The 22,840-nt window shown below is 43.9% G+C and overlaps 1 protein-coding gene across 3 annotated transcripts in view; it reads left to right on the forward strand.

The window, feature by feature from the left end:
- Positions 1 to 1,086: 1,086 nt before the first annotated feature.
- The window catches only part of kazald3 (Kazal-type serine peptidase inhibitor domain 3), a 98,369-nt gene continuing 76,615 nt past the window's right edge, over positions 1,087 to 22,840 (forward strand). For all 3 annotated transcript variants that reach the window (XR_008810906.1, XR_008810912.1, XM_056288827.1), the window contains exons 1-2: positions 1,087 to 1,874; positions 2,297 to 3,602. Coding sequence is in view for 1 of the 3 variants with exons in the window: in XM_056288827.1 (XP_056144802.1) it covers positions 3,095 to 3,602 (508 nt within the window). In the remaining 2 variants the exon portion in view is untranslated. The remainder of the gene's footprint in view (positions 1,875 to 2,296; positions 3,603 to 22,840) is intronic.

Consider the following 22,840-nt stretch of genomic DNA (forward strand, 5'->3'; position numbering starts at 1 on the left):
TTGCCCTTACAAAGAAACTGTTTTCCACTGTTACCTGGAGTGCGTGCGCCTGGTACCACTGTTCATGTTGTTGGAGAGTTTATTCAGAAAGGTAGGGGAGGTTTTCTCCAAGCACACTTTCATTCTGGGGTTTGTGTATAAACGTACTGTGAAAGACAAATGTCAACTAATGAATTTCATCCTGGGACAAGCGAAACTGGCCATATATATAAGCAGAAAAAGAAAGATAGAAGACTCAGTAGACACTGAGGTAAAGCTGCTGTTTACTAGAATGGTAAAAGCCAGGATGATTCTTGATTTCAATTATTACAAAGAAATGAAAGATACCCAGCACTTCAGTGCTATCTGGGCTTACAGGGAAGTGTTGTGCTCAGTAAAAGATGACCAACTTGTTTTTTCTGGAGAATTGATGTGATTTACCTTTTATTTTCTGCGGAATTTTATTTATTGGCTTGTGGTTTGAATATGATTGTATTTTTCTAAAATAAAAGTCACTTTTTAAAAATCAAAAAAAAATCTCTCTCTCTCTCTCTCTCTCTCTCTCTCTCTCTCTCTCTCTCTCTCTCTCTCTCTCTCTCTCTCTCTCTCTCTCTTTATATGTGTGTGTGTGTGTGTGTGTGTGTGTGTGTGTGTGTGTGTGGTATCTCCCCCGCCCTCTCTACAACACAGTACTGTGGTAGTTTTGTAGTTTTGGTACTTCCTAAACACAGGTTGTGGAATGCGTCTCATGTTTCTATCCAAACTGTGCTGGCGGAGGAATGTCCTCCTGTTCTCTGTCTGTTTTATCCATTCTCTCTCTCTCTCTCTCTCTCTCTCTCTCTCTCTCTCTCTCTCTCTCTCCCCCTCTCTCTCGCTGACTGGAGCTGGGCTTGTGTGATGGGAGAAGTCTCTGGATGTGTTAAGGTAAAGGAGGGACTTTGTTCATATTGTCAGAAGATGTTACATGTTGTTTTCCTGCTTAATAAAGAGCTGTTTTGCAATAACAAAATTCTCTCTCCCCCTCTCTTTCTCTCTCTCTTGTCTGTCTCTCCCTCTCTTTCTCTCTCTCTGTCTGTCTGTCTCTCTCTCCCTCTCTCTTTCTGTCTCTCTCTCTCTCTTTCTCTGTCTCCTTCTTTGTATCACTCTGTCTGTCTCTCCCCCCTCTCTCTTTCTGGCCCTCTCCCTCTCTGTCTCTCTTTCTCTGTCTCTTTCTTTCTATCACCCTCTCTCTGTCTGTCTCCCTCCCTCTCTCTTTCTATCACTCTGTCTGTCTCCCTCCCTCTCTCTTTCTATTGCTCTGTCTGTCTGTCTGTCTGTCTGTCTGTCTGTCTCTCCCCCCTCTCTTTCTCTCCCTCTCTCTTTGTATCACTCTCTCTCTGTCTGTCTGTCTCCCTCCCTCTCTTTCTATCGCTCTGTCTGTGTGTCTGTCTGTCTCTCTCCCCCTCTCTCTCTCTTTCTGTCTCTCCCTCTCTGTCTCCCTTTGTGTCACTCTCTCTCTGCCTGTCTGTCTCCCTCCCTCTCTTTCTATCGCTCTGTCTGTCTGTCTCTGTCTCTCTCCCTCTCTCTCGCTCTCTCTGACAGGTTCTCGAAGACAGTCTGCTTGTCTTTGGTCCGAGGTACACGGCAGCAGCACAGTGCGGACGTGTCTCCTTGGTTAATGTTCTGATAGTCAGGCAGAACTGAGCCTTTGGCTCAGTAGAAGGAACAGAATGAAAGGTGCAGGGTCCACAGATGCTACACTCGTGCTCAGGGGTCTAGTGGCGGCTCGGCTCCTGTTTTTCAAACTTAGTTCAAACTTGGAAGGCTTTATTTCTATGTGGGAACATGGGGATGTGCTGTGCACGGTAGAAAACCAAGTGCTTCTTCTTAAGTTCTGAAAAACGCAACAGGGGAAGGTGAGTATCCCTGTGTTTTTGCTGTGTATGGCAGTTGTTGTGTTTTTCACTGTGTATATGAGCATTTGTGTTGATGTTGTTACCGTGATGTGAATGAAGAATTGGACCATTAAAGGCTTGGTTAAAAGTAAAGGTCTCTCTCTCTCCCCATCTCTCTCTCCCTCGTGTGTGTGTGTGTATGTGTGTGTGTCTCTCTCTCCCCATCTCTCTCTCCGTCCTCCCCTCTGTCTCTGTCTCCCCCCGTCTCTCTCCCCCCATCTCTCTCTCCGTCCTCCCCTCTGTCTCCCCCCATCTCTCTCCCCATCTCTCTCTCCCTTTCCCCCTCTGTCTCTGTCTCCCCCCGTTTCTCTCTCTCTCTCTCTCTCTCTCTCTCTGCCCCCCCCCCCTGTCTGTCTGTTTGTCTGTCTGTCCTGTTTTCGTAGGGGCGAGGCAGCAGAGTGGACAGGGAGGGGTACCCTGCACCCTGCTATTTAAGGTCCAGATTTAATCCAGCCTGTCAGCTGCTGGATGTAAATGTCAGGATTTAGATGTGGAAGTGCCCTGGTCTCCGGCAGGAACCAGCAGGAATGTGGTTTAAAGAGCCGGTCTTAAATGACACCAGGCTTCAGTTCAGACCTGTTTTAGCTGAATGACAAAGTCCTGCTGCCAGACAGACAGACTGCAGGCTGGAGAGGAGAAGGAGGAGGAGGAGGTCTGTCCGCTGTGTGAGCCATCTCAGGAGTTTGCTTCAGGGCTTTTTTTCTCCTGAACACTGAATATTTGTTGGGATTTTAACTTTTGATTTTCAAGTCTTGAATGAAAAAGCTTTAAAAAGACGGATGATTTGAACCGATTTGTTCTGTTTCCAGTCCGTCTGATTCTGAATCCCAGCTGGTTTGTTCTGTTTCCAGTCCGTCTGATTCTGAATCCTGGCTGGTTTGTTCTGTTTCCAGTCCGTCTGATTCTGAATCCCGGCTGGTTTGTTCTGTTTCCAGTCCGTCTGATTCTGAATCCCAGCTGGTTTGTTCTGTTTCCAGTCCGTCTGATTCTGAATCCCAGCTGGTTTGTTCTGTTTCCAGTCCGTCTGATTCTGAATCCCAGCTGGTTTGTTCTGTTTCCAGTCCGTCTGATTCTGAATCCCGGCTGGTTTGCCGGCTGGTTTGAAAAAGATGATTCTCTGATCTGAAGTTTTCACCAGTTAATTCTAGGGATTTTAAACGTATCGTGGATTTTCAGTCAAGATGCAGAAAGTTCTGTTTGGACTTTGTGTGGTTCTGAATCTGAGCCCGGTCCACAGTTTCCCCAACAGACCGGTCCCACACACCATCGTCATTCCGGATCAGCTGATCGGCTCCTCTTCACAGAGCAATGCGGAGTTGAACAGGAATGGGACTGTGTGTGGCCCGTGTGATCTGGATCAGTGTCCCCCGGCTCTTGGTTGTCGGGCCGGGTCTGTTCTGGACTCGTGCGGCTGCTGTGAGGAGTGCGCTAACCTGGAGGGCCAAGCCTGTGACCTGGGAGACAAAAACGTCTTTCACGGCCTCTGTGGAACCGGACTGGTGTGCCGAACTGAGCGGGGACAGCAGGAGGAGGAGGAGGAAGAGGAGGAGGAGGCACAGTGTGTGTGTGAGCAGCAGGAGGCGCTGTGTGGGAGCGATGGAAGAACTTACATGAACATCTGTCAGTACAGAGAGGCCTCCTTCTCCAATCCCCATCTGAGGACCAAAGGCAAAGGACCCTGCAAGACAGGTACCCGTCTGTCCAGCTGTCTTCCTGTCTCTATCAATTTTTCTCTCTGTCTGTTGGTTTCTGTCTGTCTCTCTGTGATGATGGAGATGTAACGTGAACATGTAATAAGCAGGATGTAACGTACCCATAATCCATTGCCAGCAACGTGGCGTGATCAACAAACCCACACATCAACTCAGTGAACACATCTCCATATGCATCAGATTATTTGGTACATGTTGGAAAAGCAGTAGGAGGAAGTGCACACTTATTTATTCCTACCCCTCCCCACCTACTCTTAAGTTAACTCAGCTACTGTACATTACACACTCACTTCCCACTGTACTGTGTAGTTCACACTCAGTACAAGTTGAGCTGCACAATACAAACTCACCCACTGTGAACTATAAGAGAAGTAAAAGAAAAACACATGCTGATGTCATGTAGCAAGAATAATCACATCTCAGTGCTACGCACAACCCAGATATCCACTCACTGCCATAGAAAGAAAAATGAAAAGACTGTAATATGAAATGTTTGGAGAAAAATAAAACTTAACAGTTAACCCAACTCTTCATCGTCCATATATCTCTTGATAATCAGCACTTTGTACTTCTTCTTGAACTGTGTAGTGTTTGTACTGCGTTTGAGTTCCATGCTCACACTGTTCCACTATTTTACCCCTCAGACTGAGATGCCCACGCCCTTCACAGTTGTACCAACACGTCAGTTCTTGAAGTTCAGTGTCCCTCTCAGATTATATTCCCCTTCTCTGTCTGACAGTATTGTTGTGTATTAGTGGGTAGTAGCGTGTTTCTCGCTTTGAACATTTGTGCTGTGTTAAATTCTACCAAATCCCTGAACTGCAAGACACCTGACTTTAAAGCAGCTTGTTGGTGTGTTCACGATACCCTGCATTATTAACTGTCCTTATGGCTCTTTTTTGTAGTATACATCATGGTTGTAGGTTGGTGTTGTAATATACATAACGGTTGTAGGTTGGTGTTGTAGTTTACATAACGGTTGTAGGTTGGTGTTGTAGTATACATCATGGTTGTAGGTTGGTGTTGTAGTGTACATAATGGTTGTAGGTTTGTGTTGTAGTATACATAACGGTTGTAGGTTGGTGTAGGTGTTACCCCATACCTCCATACAGTAGATCAGGTATGGTAAAATAAATGAACAATACAGAGTGTACAATGATCTATGATCCAGAATGTGACTTGCTTTTCCCATGATGCAATGCTCCTTGCCAGCTTTGCTCGCTCATATGTTATGTGAGGTTTCCAGCAGATTTTGTGGTCTTGTATCACACCTAGGAATTTATTTTCATATACTCTTTCTAGTTGGACATTGTCTATCACTACTTTTACTTTGGTGTTTATTTTATAATTTCCAAACTACATAAACTTTGTTTCGTCCAGATTTAAGGACAATTTTTTTTTTGTCAAACCACCATTTTCATTTTCCATTTCTTTTGTGGTCACCTCCAAAAGCTGCTGTACATCCTCACCAGAACAACATATATTCATGTCATCAGCAACACATAACAATATGTTTGATATCTTGCATATATAATTTAAGTACAGAATGAACAGTTGTGGATCTAAAACTGAGCCTTGGGGTACACCACAAGTAATATCCATGCATGGTGAGTTATGTTCACCTGTCTTTACAAAATGCTGCCTGTTACTTAAATAGCTTCTTAGACTATTCTGCACCACCCCTCTGATACCACACCTTCCACTTTATCTATTAATCTGTTGTGGTCAGTAGTGTCAACATCTTTTTTTAGATCTGTAAATATTCCCACAGCAAACTTGTTTTGGTCTATGCAGTTAGTTATTTCTTCATTTATTCAGTGAGCAGCAGAGATGTGGATCTGTGTGGTTGAAACCCATACTGGCCATCAGTCAGCAGATTGTGCTTCTCAATGAATGTGTGTAGTCTGGCAGCAACTAGTTTTTCTAGTATTTTGGAGAATTGTGACAATAATGAAATCAGTCTGTAGTGTGTAAATTGGTGTTTGTCTCTGGTTTTATATAAGGGTATGACTTTTGCTGTTTTTATTTTGCTTGGAACTTTACCAGAGTGAAAGGACATGTTATAGATGTGGGTTAGTTGTGTAGCAATACATTAGATTACTTTCTTAACTATTGTCATATCAACATCATTCCAGTCAGTAGATTTTTTGTTCTCACATTTTTTTACAGTGTCCATGATTTCCTTCTCTTCTACCACTCTAAGAAAAATGAAACTTGGGTTTCTGTCCCCACAATCACCATCATCCCCTCTGTGATTGTTTGTGTGTCACTGATTTTTCCTGCCATAAATTTACAAAGAATCTGTTGAAGTCATTGATCACGTCTTCCATGTTATTTATAGTCATATCATTATTTGTCAAGTACTGAGGGCAGCTTGGGCTTCTAGATCCATTTCTAATAACACTATTCAATACATTCCATACACCTTTGGTGTTGTTCTTATTGACCTCTAACTCTTTGTTGTAGTATTCCTTCTTGCATATCCTGATAATGGTAGTTGGCTTGTCTGTCTGTCTGTCCATCTGTCTGTCTGTCTGTCTGTCCGTGTCCATCTGTCCATCTGTCTGTCTATCTGTTCGTCTGTCTGTCTGTCTGTCCATGTGCCTGTCTCTCTGTCCATCTGTCTGTCTGTCTGTCCATGTGCCTGTCTCTCTGTCCATGTGCTGTCTGTCTCTGTCCATCTGTCTGTCTATCTTGTGTGTCTGTGCACTGAACCTTTATATTTCCTCCACATATTGATACACTTGGAGTAGTCTGGGAGAAACACTCGCTACGTGGTTTCTGTTTAAACCCATCCATCCATCCATCCATCCATCCATCCATCCATCCATCCATCCATCCATCCATCCATCCATCCATCCATCCATCCATCCATCCACCCATTATCCAAACCGTTCTCAGGGTCGCGGGGATGCTGGAGCCTATCTCGGCAGTCATTGGGTGGCAGGCTGGGAGACACCCTGGACAGGTCACAGGCCGCCAGGTCATCACAGTGTTTAAACACATTAATGGCAAAGAATGTTAATGTCCCCCACGTGTGTCCTCTGTAGCATCAGTTAACACAAACCAGGCCATGTTAGAGAAGAGCCTCTTCAGTGTTTCATGTTAGAGAAGAACCTCGTCAGTGTTTCATGTTAGAGAAGAGCCTCTTCAGTGTTCCATGTTAAATAAGAGCTTCTTCAGTGTTCTGTTAGAGAAGAGCCTCTTCAGTGTTCCATGTTAGAGAAGAGCCTCTTCAGTGTTCCATGTTAGAGAAGAGCCTCTTCAGTGTTCCATGTTAGAGAAGAGCTTCTTCAGTCTTCCATGTTAGAGAAGAGCCTCTTCAGTGTTCCATGTTTGAGAAGAGCCTCTTCAGTGTTCCATGTTAGAGAAGAGCCTCTTCAGTGTTCCATGTTAAATAAGAGCTTCTTTAGTGTTCCATGTTAGAGCAGAGCCTCTTCAGTGTTCCATGTTAGAGTAGAGCTTCTTCAGTCTTCCATGTTAGAGAAGAGCCTCTTCAGTGTTCCATGTTAGAGAAGAGCCTCTTCAGTGTTCTGTTAGAGAAGAGCCTCTTCAGTGTTCCATGTTAGAGAAGAGCCTCTTCAGTGTTCCATGTTAGAGAAGAGCCGTCTTCAGTGTTCCATGTTAGAGAAGAGCCTCTTCAGTGTTCCATGTTAAATAAGAGCTTCTTCGGTGTTCCATGTTAGAGCAGAGCCTCTTCGGTGTTTCATGTTAGAGAAGAACCTCGTCAGTGTTTCATGTTAGAGAAGAACCTCGTCAGTGTTCCATGTTAAATAAGAGCTTCTTCAGTGTTCTGTTAGAGAAGAGCCTCTTCAGTGTTCAATGTTAGAGAAGAGCCTCTTCAGTGTTCCATGTTAGAGAAGAGCCTCTTCAGTGTTCCATGTTAGAGAAGAGCTTCTTCAGTCTTCCATGTTAGAGAAGAGCCTCTTCAGTGTTCCATGTTAGAGTAGAGCTTCTTCAGTCTTCCATGTTAGAGAAGAGCCTCTTCAGTGTTCCATGTTAGAGAAGAGCCTCTTCAGTGTTCTGTTAGAGAAGAGCCTCTTCAGTGTTCCATCTTAGAGAAGAGCTTCTTCGGTGTTCCATGTTAGAGCAGAGCCTCTTCGGTGTTCCATGTTAGATTAGAGCTTCTTCAGTGTTCCATGTTAGAGAAGAGCCTCTTCAGTGTTCCATGTTAGAGAAGAGCCGTCTTCAGTGTTCCATGTTAGAGAAGAGCTTCTTCAGTGTTCCATCTTAGAGAAGAGCCGTCTTCAGTGTTCCATGTTAGAGAAGAGCTGTCTCAAGTGTTCCATGTTAGAGAAGAGCCTCTTCAGTGTTCCATGTTAGAGAAGAGCCTCTTCAGTGTTCCATGTTAGAGAAGAGCCTCTTCAGTGTTCCATGTTAGAGAAGAGGCTCTTCAGTGTTCCATCTTAGAGAAGAGCCGTCTTCAGTGTTCCATGTTAGAGAAGAGGCTCTTCAATGTTCCATGTTAGAGAAGAGGCTCTTCAGTGTTCCATCTTAGAGAAGAGCCGTCTTCAGTGTTCCATGTTAGAGAAGAGGCTCTTCAGTGTTCCATGTTAGAGAAGAGCCGTCTTAAGTGTTCCATGTTACAGAAGAGCCTCTTCACTGTTCCAGTTCGAGGTCACAGCAGAACTTCTCTACTGTAAATTTAGTTCATAATCTGAGCATCAGCCTGCTGAATGAAACTACCAGAATCAGATCAGACTAGTGCCTGGCAGTGAGACAGGACACAGGCTGGTGAGACAGACTTCTCACACTGGACAGGTGTGTGTGTTTCTTTTCTAAATAAACTTAACATGTTCATAAAGTGCTGGGTGGAGACACCAATACCTCCATAATGGTCCCCAGTATGAAACTGTTCACTCCCATAATGTGGCACTATGTGACCAAAACAGACCTGTGACTGTGATCCCTCTAACACACACACACACACACACACACACACACACACACACACACACACACACACACACGAGATGATGTTTATCCCCGAGGCCAGGGAGAGCCTATAATTTCCCCAAAACTGCTCTCTCTGTCTCTGTCTCTCTCTCTCCCTCTCTCTTTGTCTCTGTCTCTCTTGCTTTCTCTTTCTGTCTCTATTTCTGTCCCTCTCTCTCTTTCCGTCTCAAATTCAAATTCAAAAGTTCTTTATTGGCATGACAAACAGATACTTGTATTGCCAAGCCGTCATTACAAAAAACCCCAAATCAGAACATATACCGAACATGTACAAACACATAGACACATACAAGGAATCAGAACACATACAGGTGCCGTACAAAAACCAGATTGGAAATCAGTTACCAGGAGTACTTATTGATTATTAAACCATCGCTATCATTATCATTGTTTATTTTATGTAAGGCATATTATTCATAGCATCTTTTTTTTTAATTTAAAGTGGGCTGTGCAGTGAATCAACATGGTGCTCCAGTGGTTAGCGCGGTCGCCTCACAGCAAGAAGGTACTGGGTTCGAGCCCCACGGTAGTCCAACCTTGGGGGTCATCCTGGGTCGTCCTCTGTGTGGAGTTTGCATGTTCTCCCCGTGTCTGCGTGGGTTTCCTCCGGGTGCTCCGGTTTCCTCCCACAGTCCAAAGACATGTAGGTCAGGTGACTCAAAGACATGTAGGTCAGCTGAATCAAAGACATGTAGGTCAGCTGAATCAAAGACATGTAGATCAGGTGAATCAAAGGCATGCAGGACAGGTGAATCAAAGACATGTAGGTCAGGTGAATCAAAGACATGCAGGACAGGTGAATCAAAGACATGTAGGTCAGGTGAATCAAAGACATGTAGGTCAGGTGAATCAAAGACATGTAGGTCAGGTGAATCAAAGACATGTAGGTCAGGTGAATCAAAGGCATGCAGGACAGGTGAATCAAAGACATGTGGGTCAGGTGACTCAAAGACATGTAGGTCAGCTGAATCAAAGACATGTAGGTCAGGTGAATCAAAGACATGTAGATCAGGTGAATCAAAGACATGCAGGACAGGTGAATCAAAGGCATGCAGGACAGGTGAATCAAAGACATGTAGGTCAGGTGAATCAAAGACATGCAGGACAGGTGAATCAAAGACATGTAGGTCAGGTGAATCAAAGACATGTAGGTCAGGTGAATCAAAGACATGTAGGTCAGGTGAATCAAAGACATGTAGGTCAGGTGAATCAAAGGCATGTATGTCAGGTGAATCAGCCGTACTAAATTGTCTCTAGGTGTGAGTGTGTGTGTGTGTGTGTGGGGGGGGGGGCTGTGTGATTGTCTGGCAGCCTGTCCAGGGTGTCTCCCCGCCTGCCGCCCAATGACTACTGGGATAGGCTCCAGCATCCCCGCGACCCTGAGAGCAGGATAAGTGGTATGGATGATGGATGGATGGATGGATTTATTTAAAGCAGGAGGATAGTTAGGACAACTGTGCATGCATGTGCGTGCATGTGCATTTATGAGTCTCTGTGGGCTTGAGTGTGTGTGTGTGTGTGTGTGTGTGTGTGTGTGTGTGTGTGTGTGTGTGTGCGTGTGTGTGTGTGTGTGTGTGTGCGTGTGTGTGTGAGTGTTGTCTTGGGCTTCTTTGTGTAAAAAGTAGGAAATATGTGTGTGAATATGTGTATCATTCAGTGTCCCTCAGGTGGTGCAAGTGAGAACATATTGTGCAGCTATAGTACAGCTCTCTTTGTCATCACCCAATACGTAGGGTAGTTTACTGAGGTTTGGTAGGGCATCGAACTTGGTGAAGAAAAAGTGAAGCTCTGTCTCCACTACGTTGTCTATGCACTGCTGACACAGGTGTTTGTCTCTTGGCAGCCAAGTTTTTTTTTGTGTGTGTCTGCCAGTTTCTTTTGCTAAGCAGTGTTCACTGAGTCTGTATTCTGATTTGATTTGATTTTGATATACTTTATTAATCCCCGTGGGGAAATTATATTATGTATGTCTGTTTCGTCAGTGTATTTCTCAAGTTCGTTGCTTTTATTTCATTTAGGTAATCTACTAATGTATATTCTCTGTCTAGGGCCAAATAGCATTGCATCTCGCTTTGTGATTTTGTTTTGGATTGCCAATATTCGTAATAATTGTCTTTTAGGTTTGAGGAAATTTGTTTAAGCCGACTATGTTGTGTAGTCTGGGCCTGGTCTTGTGCTTTTAAGGTGCTAGTGTATGTTAGTGGAACAGGATGGCCGAAGACCAGGTTGGCAGGAGAGGTATTATCTCTGCTCAACTCCTGTTGTTGCAAGGCTTTATAATGGAAAGGGTGTGGGTCACTGAATGTTAGGTGTTTCCAGAATTTGATTGCTCTTTTTTGAATTTTAATCAGAAGAGGATATTGGACTAGTTCTGCCCTGCATGTATTGTTTATAGTGTTTTGATGGACTTTTAGGATAATTTTTGCAAAACTCAACATGCAGGGTCTCAACTGGATGTTTTTCCCATTTACCTAGTTCCTGACTTGCAAGTGGGCCCCACACTTCACGGTCATGAAGGACAATTGGTTGTATCACAGATGCAAATATTCTTAGCCAAATTCAGATTCGAATTTCGAAAGGAATTTGTCTTTTTATGGCAAGTAAAGCCCCGCGTACCTTGTCTCTTAGTTAATTTACTCTCATGTAGAATGTTCCTTTACAATTGATTCTAAGGCCTAGGTAGGTGTAATCTAGTGTATTTTCAATTTAATTTGGTCCTAATCTAAATATGTACTGTATTCTCTGATAGCTGGATCTTTTTTGAAAGATTAATATTTTAGTTTTGTTCATGTTAACTGCCAGGAACCAGGTCTGGCAACATTTTTGAAGAAGGTCTAATTGAATCTGGAGTCCTTCCTCCGTTGGTGAAAGAAGGACGAGGTCATCTGCTTAGAGTAGGAATTTGACCTCACTGTCGTGCAGAGTGAATCCAGGTGCCGATGACTTTTCCAGTATAGTTGCCAACTCATTAATGCAGCGGTCGGGAACCTATGGCTCGCGAGCCATATATGGCTCTTCCGGTGACGGCATATGGCTCCCAGACAATTTTGAGTTGAAAAATTTTTTTTTTCAAAAAAATCAGTTTGGAACTGATTTTAAAATACTTGTGATATTTCTTAATAATACTGTGTCATTTTAAAGTGAACAGAAATTAGTTTTGAAGATAAATTTCACGGGTCACGGGTCACCCGTGGGTCGGGTCGGGAACCAATGGCTCGCCAGCATGTCCGGGTCATTGTAAAGGTGAAGAAATCAATTGTATCAGATAGCCAACTAGTTTATCCGCTTCAACCCTTGTAACGGAAAAGATGGCGAAAAGAAAAAAAGACGATGATTACCGTGCATTCCAGGCTGAGTGGACAGAGGAATTTGCATTTGTGGAGAGAGCAGGATCTGCGGTATGTCTAATATGCAATGATAAAATTGCATCGATGAAACGGTCAAATATAAAGCGGCACTTCGATACGCACCATGCTTCATTTGCATGGAAATCTCCAGCGGGGGACGGCAGGAAAAGGGCACGCGAGGAGCTACAGCGGAGAGTGCAGACGAGTCAGCAGCAACTACGTGTGTGGACCAAGCAAGGTGACGGGAATTCCGCTAGCTTTGCGGGGGCTTTGGCAATAGTAAGGAATGGAAAGCCATTCACAGATGGCGAGTATGCCAAAACATTCATGCTTGATGTGGCCAATGAACTGTTTGATGACTTCCCAAATAAAGACAAGACAATCAAACGAATAAAAGACATGCCCCTGTCAGCAAGAACTGTGCACGATCGTAGCATCATGATGGCAAATCAAGTCGAGGAAACACAAATTAAGGACATAAACGCCGGGACATACTTTTCTCTCGCGTTAGATGAGTCAACAGACGTTTGCCATCTATCTCAGTGCAGTATAATTGCCAGGTATGCTGCAGGTGACACACTGCGTGAGGAAAGCTTGGCTGTTTTGCCAATGAAAGGGACAACAAGAGGAGAGGATTTATTCACGTCTTTCATGGAGTTTGCTAAAGAAAAAAAACTACCGATGGATAAACTTATTTCTGTCTGTACTGATGGTGCACCCTGTATGTTGGGGAAGAACAAAGGATTTGTAGCGCTTCTCCGTGAACATGAAAAGAGAGCCATCCTAAGTTTTCATTGCATCCTGCACCAGGAGGCGCTTTGCGCTCAGACGTGTGGCCAGGAGCTCGGTGAGGTGATGTCGCTGGTCATTCGAGTGGTCAACTTTATTGTTGCCCGAGCTTTAAATGATCGCCAGTTTAAAGTTCTGTTAGAAGAAGTTGGGAATCATTATCCCGGTCTGCTTTTACACAGCAACGGGCGTTGGTTGTCAAGGGGGAAGGTGCTCAGCTGTTTTGCAGCTTGCCTGAGTGAAATCCGGACTTTTCTTGAAATGAAAGGCGTCAAGCATCCTGAGCTAGACAACACTGACTGGCTCCTGCAGTTTCACTGTCTCGTGGACATAACTGGCCATCTGAACCAGCTCAATGTGAAAATGCAAGGTATTGGAAATACAATCTCATCCCTTCAACAAGCAGTGTTTGCATTTGAAAGCAAGCTGGAAGTCTTTCTCAGGGACATTGAAACAGGTCGTCTTCTGCACTTTGAAAGACTGCAACAATTTAGAGATGCATGCTTAGCAAGTGACTCCACTCAACATCTGGGTCTCCAGCACCTAGCTGGCTTTACGTCCAATCTCCTGAAGTCATTCAAAGCACGTTTTGGAGAATTTCGTGCGCGCACTGGTCTTTTCAAGTTCATCACTCATCCACATGAGTGTGCAGTGGACAAAATCGACCTGACATGCATCCCCGGGGTCTCTATCGGAGACTTTGAGCTGGAAGTTGCTGACCTGAAGGCATCAGACATGTGGATGAGTAAGTTCAAGTCACTTAATGGAGAGTTGGAAAGTCTTGCGCGACAGCGAGCAGAGCTGGCGAGGGAACACAAGTGGACAGAAATGAAAAATCTTCAACCTGAAGACCAGCTGATTCTTAAAACTTGGAACGAGCTTCCTGTGACATACCACACAATGCAGCGTGTGAGTATTGCCGTATTGACCATGTTTGGCTCTATATATGCATGTGAGCAGTCATTCTCGCATATGAGGAACATTAAGACCAACCTACGCTCACGTTTAAGCCTCAACGCCTGCATGAAGCTCAACCTCACCACGTATGAACCAGACTACAAGGCCATCAGCAAAACCATGCAGCACCAGAAGTCGCATTAAAAGTAAGACATATTTAATTTATTATACGTTAAAAATACTATATGGCTCTCAATGAAATATATTTAGAAATATTTGGCTTTTATGGCTCTCCCAGTCAAAAAGGTTCCTGACCCCTGCATTAATGCATATGTTAAATAGAGTTGGGCTTAAAGAGCAACCCTATCTCACGCCGCACTCCTGAGGGATATATTGGGTTATTTTGGATCCAATTTTAATACCACACGTAACTCCTGAGTACATTGATTTTATAATGTCATATGTTTTACCCCCTACACCACTTCCAATTAATTTGTTGAACAATCCATAATGCCAAATGGAATAAAATGCTTTTTGAAATCAACAAAACAAATGAATAATTTATTTTGATTTTGAGTATGTTTTTCAATTAGGGTGTAAATATGGTCAGTAGTGTGGTAATTTCGTAATAATCTAATCTGGCTTTTACTCAAGACATTGTGTTTCATAAGGAAGTTTATGAGCCAGGAGTTAATGATACTACAGAATACCTTTCCCAGGTTACTGTTCACACAGATGCGTTTGTAGTTTTTGGGGTCAGAATTATCCCCACTTTTGTAAATTGGTGTAACTAATCCATGATTCCAGATATCGGAAATATCACACACTCAGAACTAGATTGGATAGTTTAAGTGTAACAGGTTGGAACATTTCGTTCATAGATTTTAGCATTTCATTTAAAATGCCACCAGGCCCATATGCTTTTTTTTTGGGCTTCAACTTGTCAATTTGGAATAAAAGCTTCTGCTCTGTGAAGTATATAGAAGTCGAATTGATGTATTATTTGGATCTCTGTGTTTCTGATTGGATGATTTGCGACGTTTTTTCCTTATTGATTGACATTCTGCATCACACCAAGTGTCTTCTTTCTTAAGTGTTGGTTTTGATCTTGATCTTTTTAATCTTGCTTTTTCTGCTTTTTTTTCTTTCCCCAAATGTGTTGTCAACTGTTTTCACAGCCTGATTGACACCCTCTTTACTGTGGACATAAGGAGTATCTAGGAAAATATCTAGGATATTTAGGATTTCATGATTGTCAATGGCTTTCTTGAATTCCTCTGTACTGTTTGTGGCCCATCTGTCTGATTTCTTTATGTGGGGCAGGTTACTGGACAGTAGTTTGATGGTGTTAATTTCTGTCATTCTGATGAACACAGTGATTTGGCTGTGATCATAAAAGGGAGTTAGTGGTTTGACAGTGAATGCTCTTGTAATGCCTGTAGAAGTATCTTCTCGACATAAAGAATACTTTCCGAATAGATTGAGCCGACTCCGTGAGTTCTTTTAACAAGTGTAACTTTTACTGCTGCTCTGCCTGTTTTTATCCAGCACATTCCATTTCCGTCTACCTCAACAAGTATCAGACATGCGCACTTCACGTCATGGTAATAGACAGTACAACAGTGACACCTACTGGTCCTATCACTTTCACCTATCACATCTACCCCCTTAAGATGATTTCTCCAAACTAGAAAAATAACATTGTCTTTCTTGTACTGACACTTTAACAAAAATAGCAGACACCAAATATATTTGTATCGCTCAGTTCACTGTCAAATTCACTCTATTTAACAAATCAACCCTCAACTGAACATTCTAAATAAACAACTGAACCATTTTCATATTATTGCTACATTACACCTGTCATACCACCCCCCCTTTAAAAAAAACATAATCCCACAGCCCATAAATCCACACACCTCACAAATCCAGCCTTATATCTGGTTTACTCACTCTCCCTGAGTGAGTAACATTTGTCCCCCACGCAAGATTAACTGGTGTCTGTGGAGCTGGGGTGACCTCAGTGTCTCCATCCTCTTCCGGATCGACCCAGTCAGGACCCTTGCTGATGGATGTGGGCGTTTTGGGTGTGGCCAACAGATGACACCTGTTCCCTCTGTATTTCTCACCTTGAGCTGTCTCCACTATGTAAGACCTGGGAGTGGAGCTGGGGCTGTGGACGACTGCTGGCATTGTCCATTGTTTTTGTCCGTCCAATTTTGTAAGCACAGTGTCCCCTGGGCTCAGTGGGGGCAGAATCCTCTCTCCATTCCTGCGGGTGTAGTAATATGCCTGCTTCTGTTTAGCTGTGGCATCGGCCTTTTTAATTTCACCTTCGTTGGGTCAGTTTGGTTTCAGATTGTCCTGTAGAGTGGGTAAATTGGTCCTGAGTTTCCTACCCATAAGCAGTTCGGCTGGACTGGCTCCGGTAGAAGCTGAAGGTGTGGCTCTGTATGTTAACAGAGCGAGGAGGGGGTCTTCCTGTCTTAGTATCCCTTTCACTATCTGGACAGCCCTCTCTGCATGTCCATTGCTCTGAGGGTAGTGTGGGCTTGACGTTACATAGACAAAATCATAGCTTTTTAAACTCACTTAGGTCTATGGCAATTTCATGCCATGGCTGGGATGGGAGCTCACTTGACATTAAAGGCTCCTTTCTCTGTGTGCTCTTGTTTTCTCTACAGAATGCACACTGCTGTACTTGTACTTGTTGTGATGTGTTCTGACATTTTGGGCCACCAAATGGATTAGCTAGCTCTTTCTCTGCACTTAACTAGACCCTGGTGCCCATCATGGATTCTTTTCTCTCTAAGATAATCTCTCTCATAACTGCAGGGATGACAATGTGGCTCCCTCTAATGACTAAGCCCTTTAACTCAGATAACTCCCCTCTCACCTGGTAAAAGTCTCTGACTGTCTCAGGCACATTCTCTGCATACTCAGGCCATCCGTGCCTGATGAAACCCAGTCCTGTCTGGATTTGCAGATCCTCATCTGTGTTTTCTTTTATCTCCTTCATTCTCTGGGGTGTGGCTGGCATCTGGCACATGACAGCATCAATATGTGCCACCACATCACCGTGGAAAGCTCCATCTCCAAAGCACTGCTCCGGGCCTCTGGAGAGAGCGTCAGCCACTGCCAGCGTTTTGCCTGGTGCATATTCAGCTATGCCATTGAAGTGCATTAACCTCATTAACAGCCTCTGGCATCTGATGGGAACATTGTCCAATTCTTTGCTGTTCATAAGAGGCACCAGAGGTTTATGATCAGTGACCAGCCTGAAGCTATCAAGTCCGAACAGGTACTTCTCAAATTTTTCGCAGGCCCACACGCTGGCCAAGCATTCCTTTTCGATTTGGGCGTACCTTGTCTCCGCATTGCTTAGTAGTCTCGAGCAGTGGGCCACGGGCTACCAGTGGTCTCCATGCAACTGGAGCAGGACGCCGCCCAGCCCATAGCTGCTGGCATCTGCTGACACTGCTGTAGGCTTGTTGACATCATAAAAGGCGAGTACGGGGGCGGTGGCTTGTGCAGCTTTAAGTTTGTGAAACCCTTTATGCTGTGCGGGCCCCCAACACCCACTCCGTCTTTCCTTTCAGCAGCTCATAAAGTGGCTGACCCACAGTGGATAGCTCCGGAACATACTTTGCCAGGTAATTCACCATCCCCAGAAATCTTTTGAGTTCCGTTACATTTTGGGGCTGTGGAAAGTTCTCTATTCCTGTCACTTTGTCTGGGTCAGGTCTGGTTCCTGTCTCAAACGCTGCTGACTTCCTCCACCTGCTTCACTAGGCCCATCGCTACAGCCTCAGGGCGGCCTAGTAGGGCGTTGCTTTCTCCTCTTATGACGTACATAGGAAAGGAATACCGTTTCCCCTTGTAGCTGGTGGTGGCCTGAAACAGTCTTACGCAGCTGAGGTTTCCCCCTGAGCTTATGAAGTGTGTGTCGGGGAAGTTGCAATCTTATTCTATTTTTCAGTGTTTTGAAAGTCCCTTGGCTGATGTATTTGATGGGCTTGTATTTAAGTGCATCCAGAAATTTAGAGATCTTTTTTGTACATTTATCAATAATGGAAACCAGCCTAATTCTGCCCTACATGTGTTGTTTGGTGTTTTCCTTTGTATTTTCAGAATCATTCTACAGAATTCAGCATGTAGGGTTCCTGCTGGATGCTTGTCCCATCTAGTGTAGCTGGAAAGACTGAGTGGACCCCATACCTCACTTCCATATAGCGCAGTGGGCAGAATTACACTATGAAACAGTTTGCACCAGATGGAGATTGGTATATCAATGTTAAAGAATTTATTTTTAATTGCATATAGAGCTCTGCCAGCTTTTTGCTTTAGGTTATTCACTGCCCTACTGAAACTCCCTGATGCTGTAATAATTAGACCAAGGTAAGTATACTGCATCGTATGCTCTAAGGTAATGCTACGTAGAGTCAACTGGTATCTATTTTCCTGACATCTGGGCTTCTTCTGGAAGATCATTACTTTTGTCTTTTTTGGATTTATTGTCAGGGCCCAGTGCTGGCAATAGTCCTCAAGCAGGTCTAGTAGTTGTTGCAGCCCACCTGCGGTTGGTGACAACAAAACTAGATCATCTGCATAAAGCAAACATTTCACTTCCATGTCATACAGGGGGAGACCTGGTGTTGCAGACTGTTCCAGCTGCACCGCCAGTTCATTAATATATATATTAAACAGTGTCAGGCTAAGTCCACAGCCCTGTCTCACCCCTCTATTCTGAGTGAAGAACTCAGTGTGTTTGTCTCCAATCTTAACTGCACATTTGTTGTCCGAATACATTGGCTTTATTATGTCATACACTTTACCCCCTACACCGTTTGGAAAAGTTTATAGAATAGTCCTTCATGCCAAATAGAGTCGAAAGCTTTTTTGAAGTCAATAAAACAAGCAAATATTTTTCCATTTTTGGTGTTATTCACATTTTCATTTATGGGGGTGTGTAGGGTGTAAATATGGTCCGTAGTCCGGTGATTTGGGAGGAAGCCAATTTGACCTTTGCTCAGGACACTGTGTTCGTTAAGGAGGGTTAGAATTCGATTGTTCAAAATGCGATTAAACACCTTCCCCAGACTACTGCTCACACAAATGCCTCTGAAATTATTAGGATCCAATTTGTCTCCATTTTTATGAATAGTAGTTATAAGCCCTTTGCTCCAGATGTCAGGAAAATATCCCGAACTTAGAAGGATGGTGAATAATTTGAGTACTGCCCTTTGCAGCTCAGGTGTGCTGTTTTTAAGCATCTCGCTTCTGATGCTGTCAAGGCCACAAGCTTTATTGGGTTTTAAGGATTTGAGCTTCTGTGCTAATTCTTCTTGTGTTATTGGAAAATCCAGTGGGTTTTGGTTGTCTTTTATAGTGCATTCGAGCAACTGTAATTTCTGTTTGATCAGATTGTACTTGGAATTTGAGTGTTCTTGTTGGATTTCCGAATAGATATGCTCAAAATGATTTTTCCAAATTTCTCCATTTTGGATAGGCAGGTCTTGTGATTTTGTAGTGGTCAAATTATTCCACATTTCCCAGAATTGGTTTTGATTCGGGGAATGTTCTATTTCCTGTAGGGTTCTATCTACATGGCTTTGTTTTTTTCATTCTTAATGTGTGTTTATATAGTTTTAATGTTTCGCTATATTTCTTTCTTATATCCATATTTTGAGGTTGGTAGTGTTTCAGGTTTGACAATTTACGCAGTTCTTTTCTTATATTTTTACAATCATTGTCAAACCATTTTTCATTTTTAGATTGTTTCTTTTTTCTGTTGTTGATCCTTGGTAGGACCATGTTTGCTGCCGTCTGAAAGATATAATTGATTTCATTGACAGCTTGGTTGGTATTGTCCTTAGTTTCAAACGGTTTGTTAATGAAGTTAGTAATCATATTAAGTAATTTGGATGAATTCAGGATATTGATACATTTTTCTGCACTGTCTGGAGCCCATCTGTAGATCTTATTCATTTTGAACAGCTTGCTGGGCTCCTCTATAGGCATTTGAGTCAGGTTAATAGTTTTGAAGAAAATCATAATTTGGTTAGAAAGAGGAGTTTGTTGTCTGACAGTGAATGCGTTGAAGGAGGTGGGGTCCATGTCAGTTATTGCATAGTCAACTACACTAGCTCCAAGACCTGAACAACATGTGAACCTTCCCAGAGAGTCCCCTCTGATCCTACCATTAAGCGTGTACAGGCCAGAGGCGCGACAGAGGTGCACTAGCTCCTTACCAGCCTTGTTCACAGTACGGTCGAGGGAGCTCCTTTTAATGAGGCTTGGTGAGAGGTACAGGGAATGTTGACCAAACACATGTCTGTTACCCTGAGGGTCAATGGTATCACTCATTGAACCTGTTCTTGCGTTAAATTCTCCACGCAGCAGCACATTTCCCTGGGCCAGGAAAAGGCTTACCTCTTCATGGAGGTTACTCAGGAGATCCTCATCATAATATGGAGATTCAGTTGGGGGAGAATATAGAGCACAGAGATAGATATCTTTGTTTGATATGCCAATTTTATTGCTGAGTTTTAGCCAGCAGTGGGATGTTCCAATTTTAATTTTTGAAATGTGGTTGGTTAAACATCCTCTGTACCAAATCAAAATACCTCCGGAGTCTCGTCCACGCTGTACTGAGTTGAGTTTAGTCGACGGAATAATTATTTCATTGTAACCTGAGGGACAGTGGGTGGTTATGTCTTCACGACACCAGGTTTCAGTTAATATGACTATGTCGACATTATCAATGTTTTTTAAGAAGTCAAGGTCTCTACTCCTCATTCCAAAGGAGGATGAGAAGAGACCCTGGATGTTCCAACAAGAGGCAGAAAAAGAACACATGAAAAGAAAATATACAACGAGTCTCTTTTGTGAGACAGAGAATTATTAAGTTACAGTGAAAGAAGACATATATAAAATATCATGATAACTCTTACCAAATACCTCACTATCGATATTGTGGGCATTATTATAGACACCCAGAGCCAAATCAACACTCAGGATTCCCCCGTGTAAGTGGTTACCCCATCAAGACCTGATGACACGTAGAGGTCGCCCTAGATGCTGCCATGCAGGAGTCTGGAGCACAGGGTGTGGAGCATCTCCTTTATCTCTCCCAGCTCGGTCTTGGCTGGGGCAGTGGGTGTGGGAGGGGGCTGGGCTAATGCAGCAGCATAGCTTTGTGGCCTGTGCTGTGGGGGACAGGCTCTGTCAGGTGTTGCTGCCTGTTTGCTTTTTGGAGGGGTTGGGTGCACAGGTTTCTTGGACCTGGGGGAAGCAGCACGTAGGTGTGGGGGTGTGTAGGGCTTTCGGCCCAAAGGTGAGTATGGAGTATGGGGCTGGGGGGGGGTCCAGGTATTGTCTGCTCTGGGGGGAAAGGGGGGTATCTGGGGATGTGGGAGGGTTCTGGTCTGTAGTCTCCTACTGATGAAGGATAGGTGGGTGTGGTTGGGTTGCGGCCCAAAGCAACATCTTTTAGGGTCCTCGCAAAAATCCGCACCCTCTCCTTGTGAAGGTGCATTCCATCGTAGAGGTCATGGAGGCTGATGGCTGGATGGTGAGCCAGGTGGACATTGGGAGGAGCAGCACAGCCTCTGCTGATGTCTGCATTGATTCCATGGATTATATGGGGTGGGGTGTCAGGCCGTGGCAGCAGTGTTGACACCACGATCCGTGCCTCTGGGAATTCTCCACTTGCTCTCTCTGCCACTCTACGCACCGCCACAGCCGTGTCACTGTGCAGAGAGTGCAGGCCATTGGTCACGGTATGGATGATGATGCATTGCGGGCTCCCAAGAGGTTCCTTGTTCAGGAGCTGTAGTGCATGGCCAGTAGTGCTGCATCGTTTTGCTGTCACGTGATATCCGGGGAACAGTTTCTGAGGGTCCATGAACTTCTGGTTTGAGTCCATGAGCAGGGCTACGTGTGGGAGCTGTTTGTTTGTCTTGGTGTGAGGAGATTGGTTGGGTCGGGGGGGGGGGGTTGTGTGCTTTGTGTGAGTGGTCTCTGTGTCATGTTTGTTGGTTGTTCTAGTGTCAGGGGAGGTGTGATGGTCTGTATGGGTGTTAGTGGCATTGTTTTGGGAGACTGAAGCCCTGGCCCTGGTGTTCTCTTGGAGATCTGTCCTAAGATCCTCCATCTGTTTCATGAGGTTCCTCTCTTTCAGTAGCGCCTCCTTCTCTACTTGTGCTACTTGGGAATGTAGGTTTTGGTTTTCCACCTGTAGCTGCTTCACGGTCTCTTGTAGCTCTAAGACAGTCAGTCTGTCCTCTGTTCTCAGCTGTTCCAACGCCTCCCTTAGCTGCTGGATGGAGCTGGTGGTGGTGTCAGAAAGCCTGGCCTGGGTGAACTCCCTAAATAGTCCATGGGCCAGAGCCCAAAATTTCCTATTTCGGTACACTCAAGGTGGCAAAACTTACTTATAATTTTTGAAAGGATCCATGTCTGTAGATGATATTTTGGTATGATAACCATTCCTGAGTGGCAGCTGTATCACAGTTATCAGCTCATGAAGTTAACCACCCCCTAAAGTAAATTGCATTTTAGACGCTGGTGCATATCCTGGTTTAGCCTCATGGTCAGGACATTTTTCAATGTTCGATAATATTGTCTTTGGTATCATTTTAAAGGGGACCTTCTTAGCTTTCATTCAAGCCCTGTTGTGGATATTTCTCACAAATATAGAGGTCGCTTGAGCTCTTCAACCCGTCAATAACACACATCTTTCTGCAATGTTCGCCTAAACTATATACTTTCTTTTAGCCCTGTGGCATCTAGGAATATCAGGGACACAAAACACAAAAACTGGAATACTCACAGGACTGTAAAGATTCAGGAAATGTATAATATACCCATACTATTTCATTGTGTGAGGTGATTGTGAACCTTAGATTAGAAGGGCATTATTACTAAGAAACTAACTAGACCAAAGCCAGTTAGTCCATGGGTCAGACCAGATATCGATATCACCCAAGGTGACACAACTTCACTGGTGCCATTTTATTTGGTACACTAACAGAAGTAAAATAATACATGATAACCTTTCCAAATGAGCAGCTATTTCATTTTTCTTTCAGGAAACCTGTTTCTGTGCCTCTCACGATTGTGTATTTGCCCAGATTTTTACAAATATAGCATTTCAACACCCCTGGTACTGATTAGCCTAGCTTAAACTCTGGGACAGTTCTTAGTTGGCCAACAACCAAGGATA

This window comes from Lampris incognitus, chromosome 1 (assembly GCF_029633865.1).
Source record: "Lampris incognitus isolate fLamInc1 chromosome 1, fLamInc1.hap2, whole genome shotgun sequence".
Taxonomy (NCBI): domain Eukaryota; kingdom Metazoa; phylum Chordata; class Actinopteri; order Lampriformes; family Lampridae; genus Lampris; species Lampris incognitus.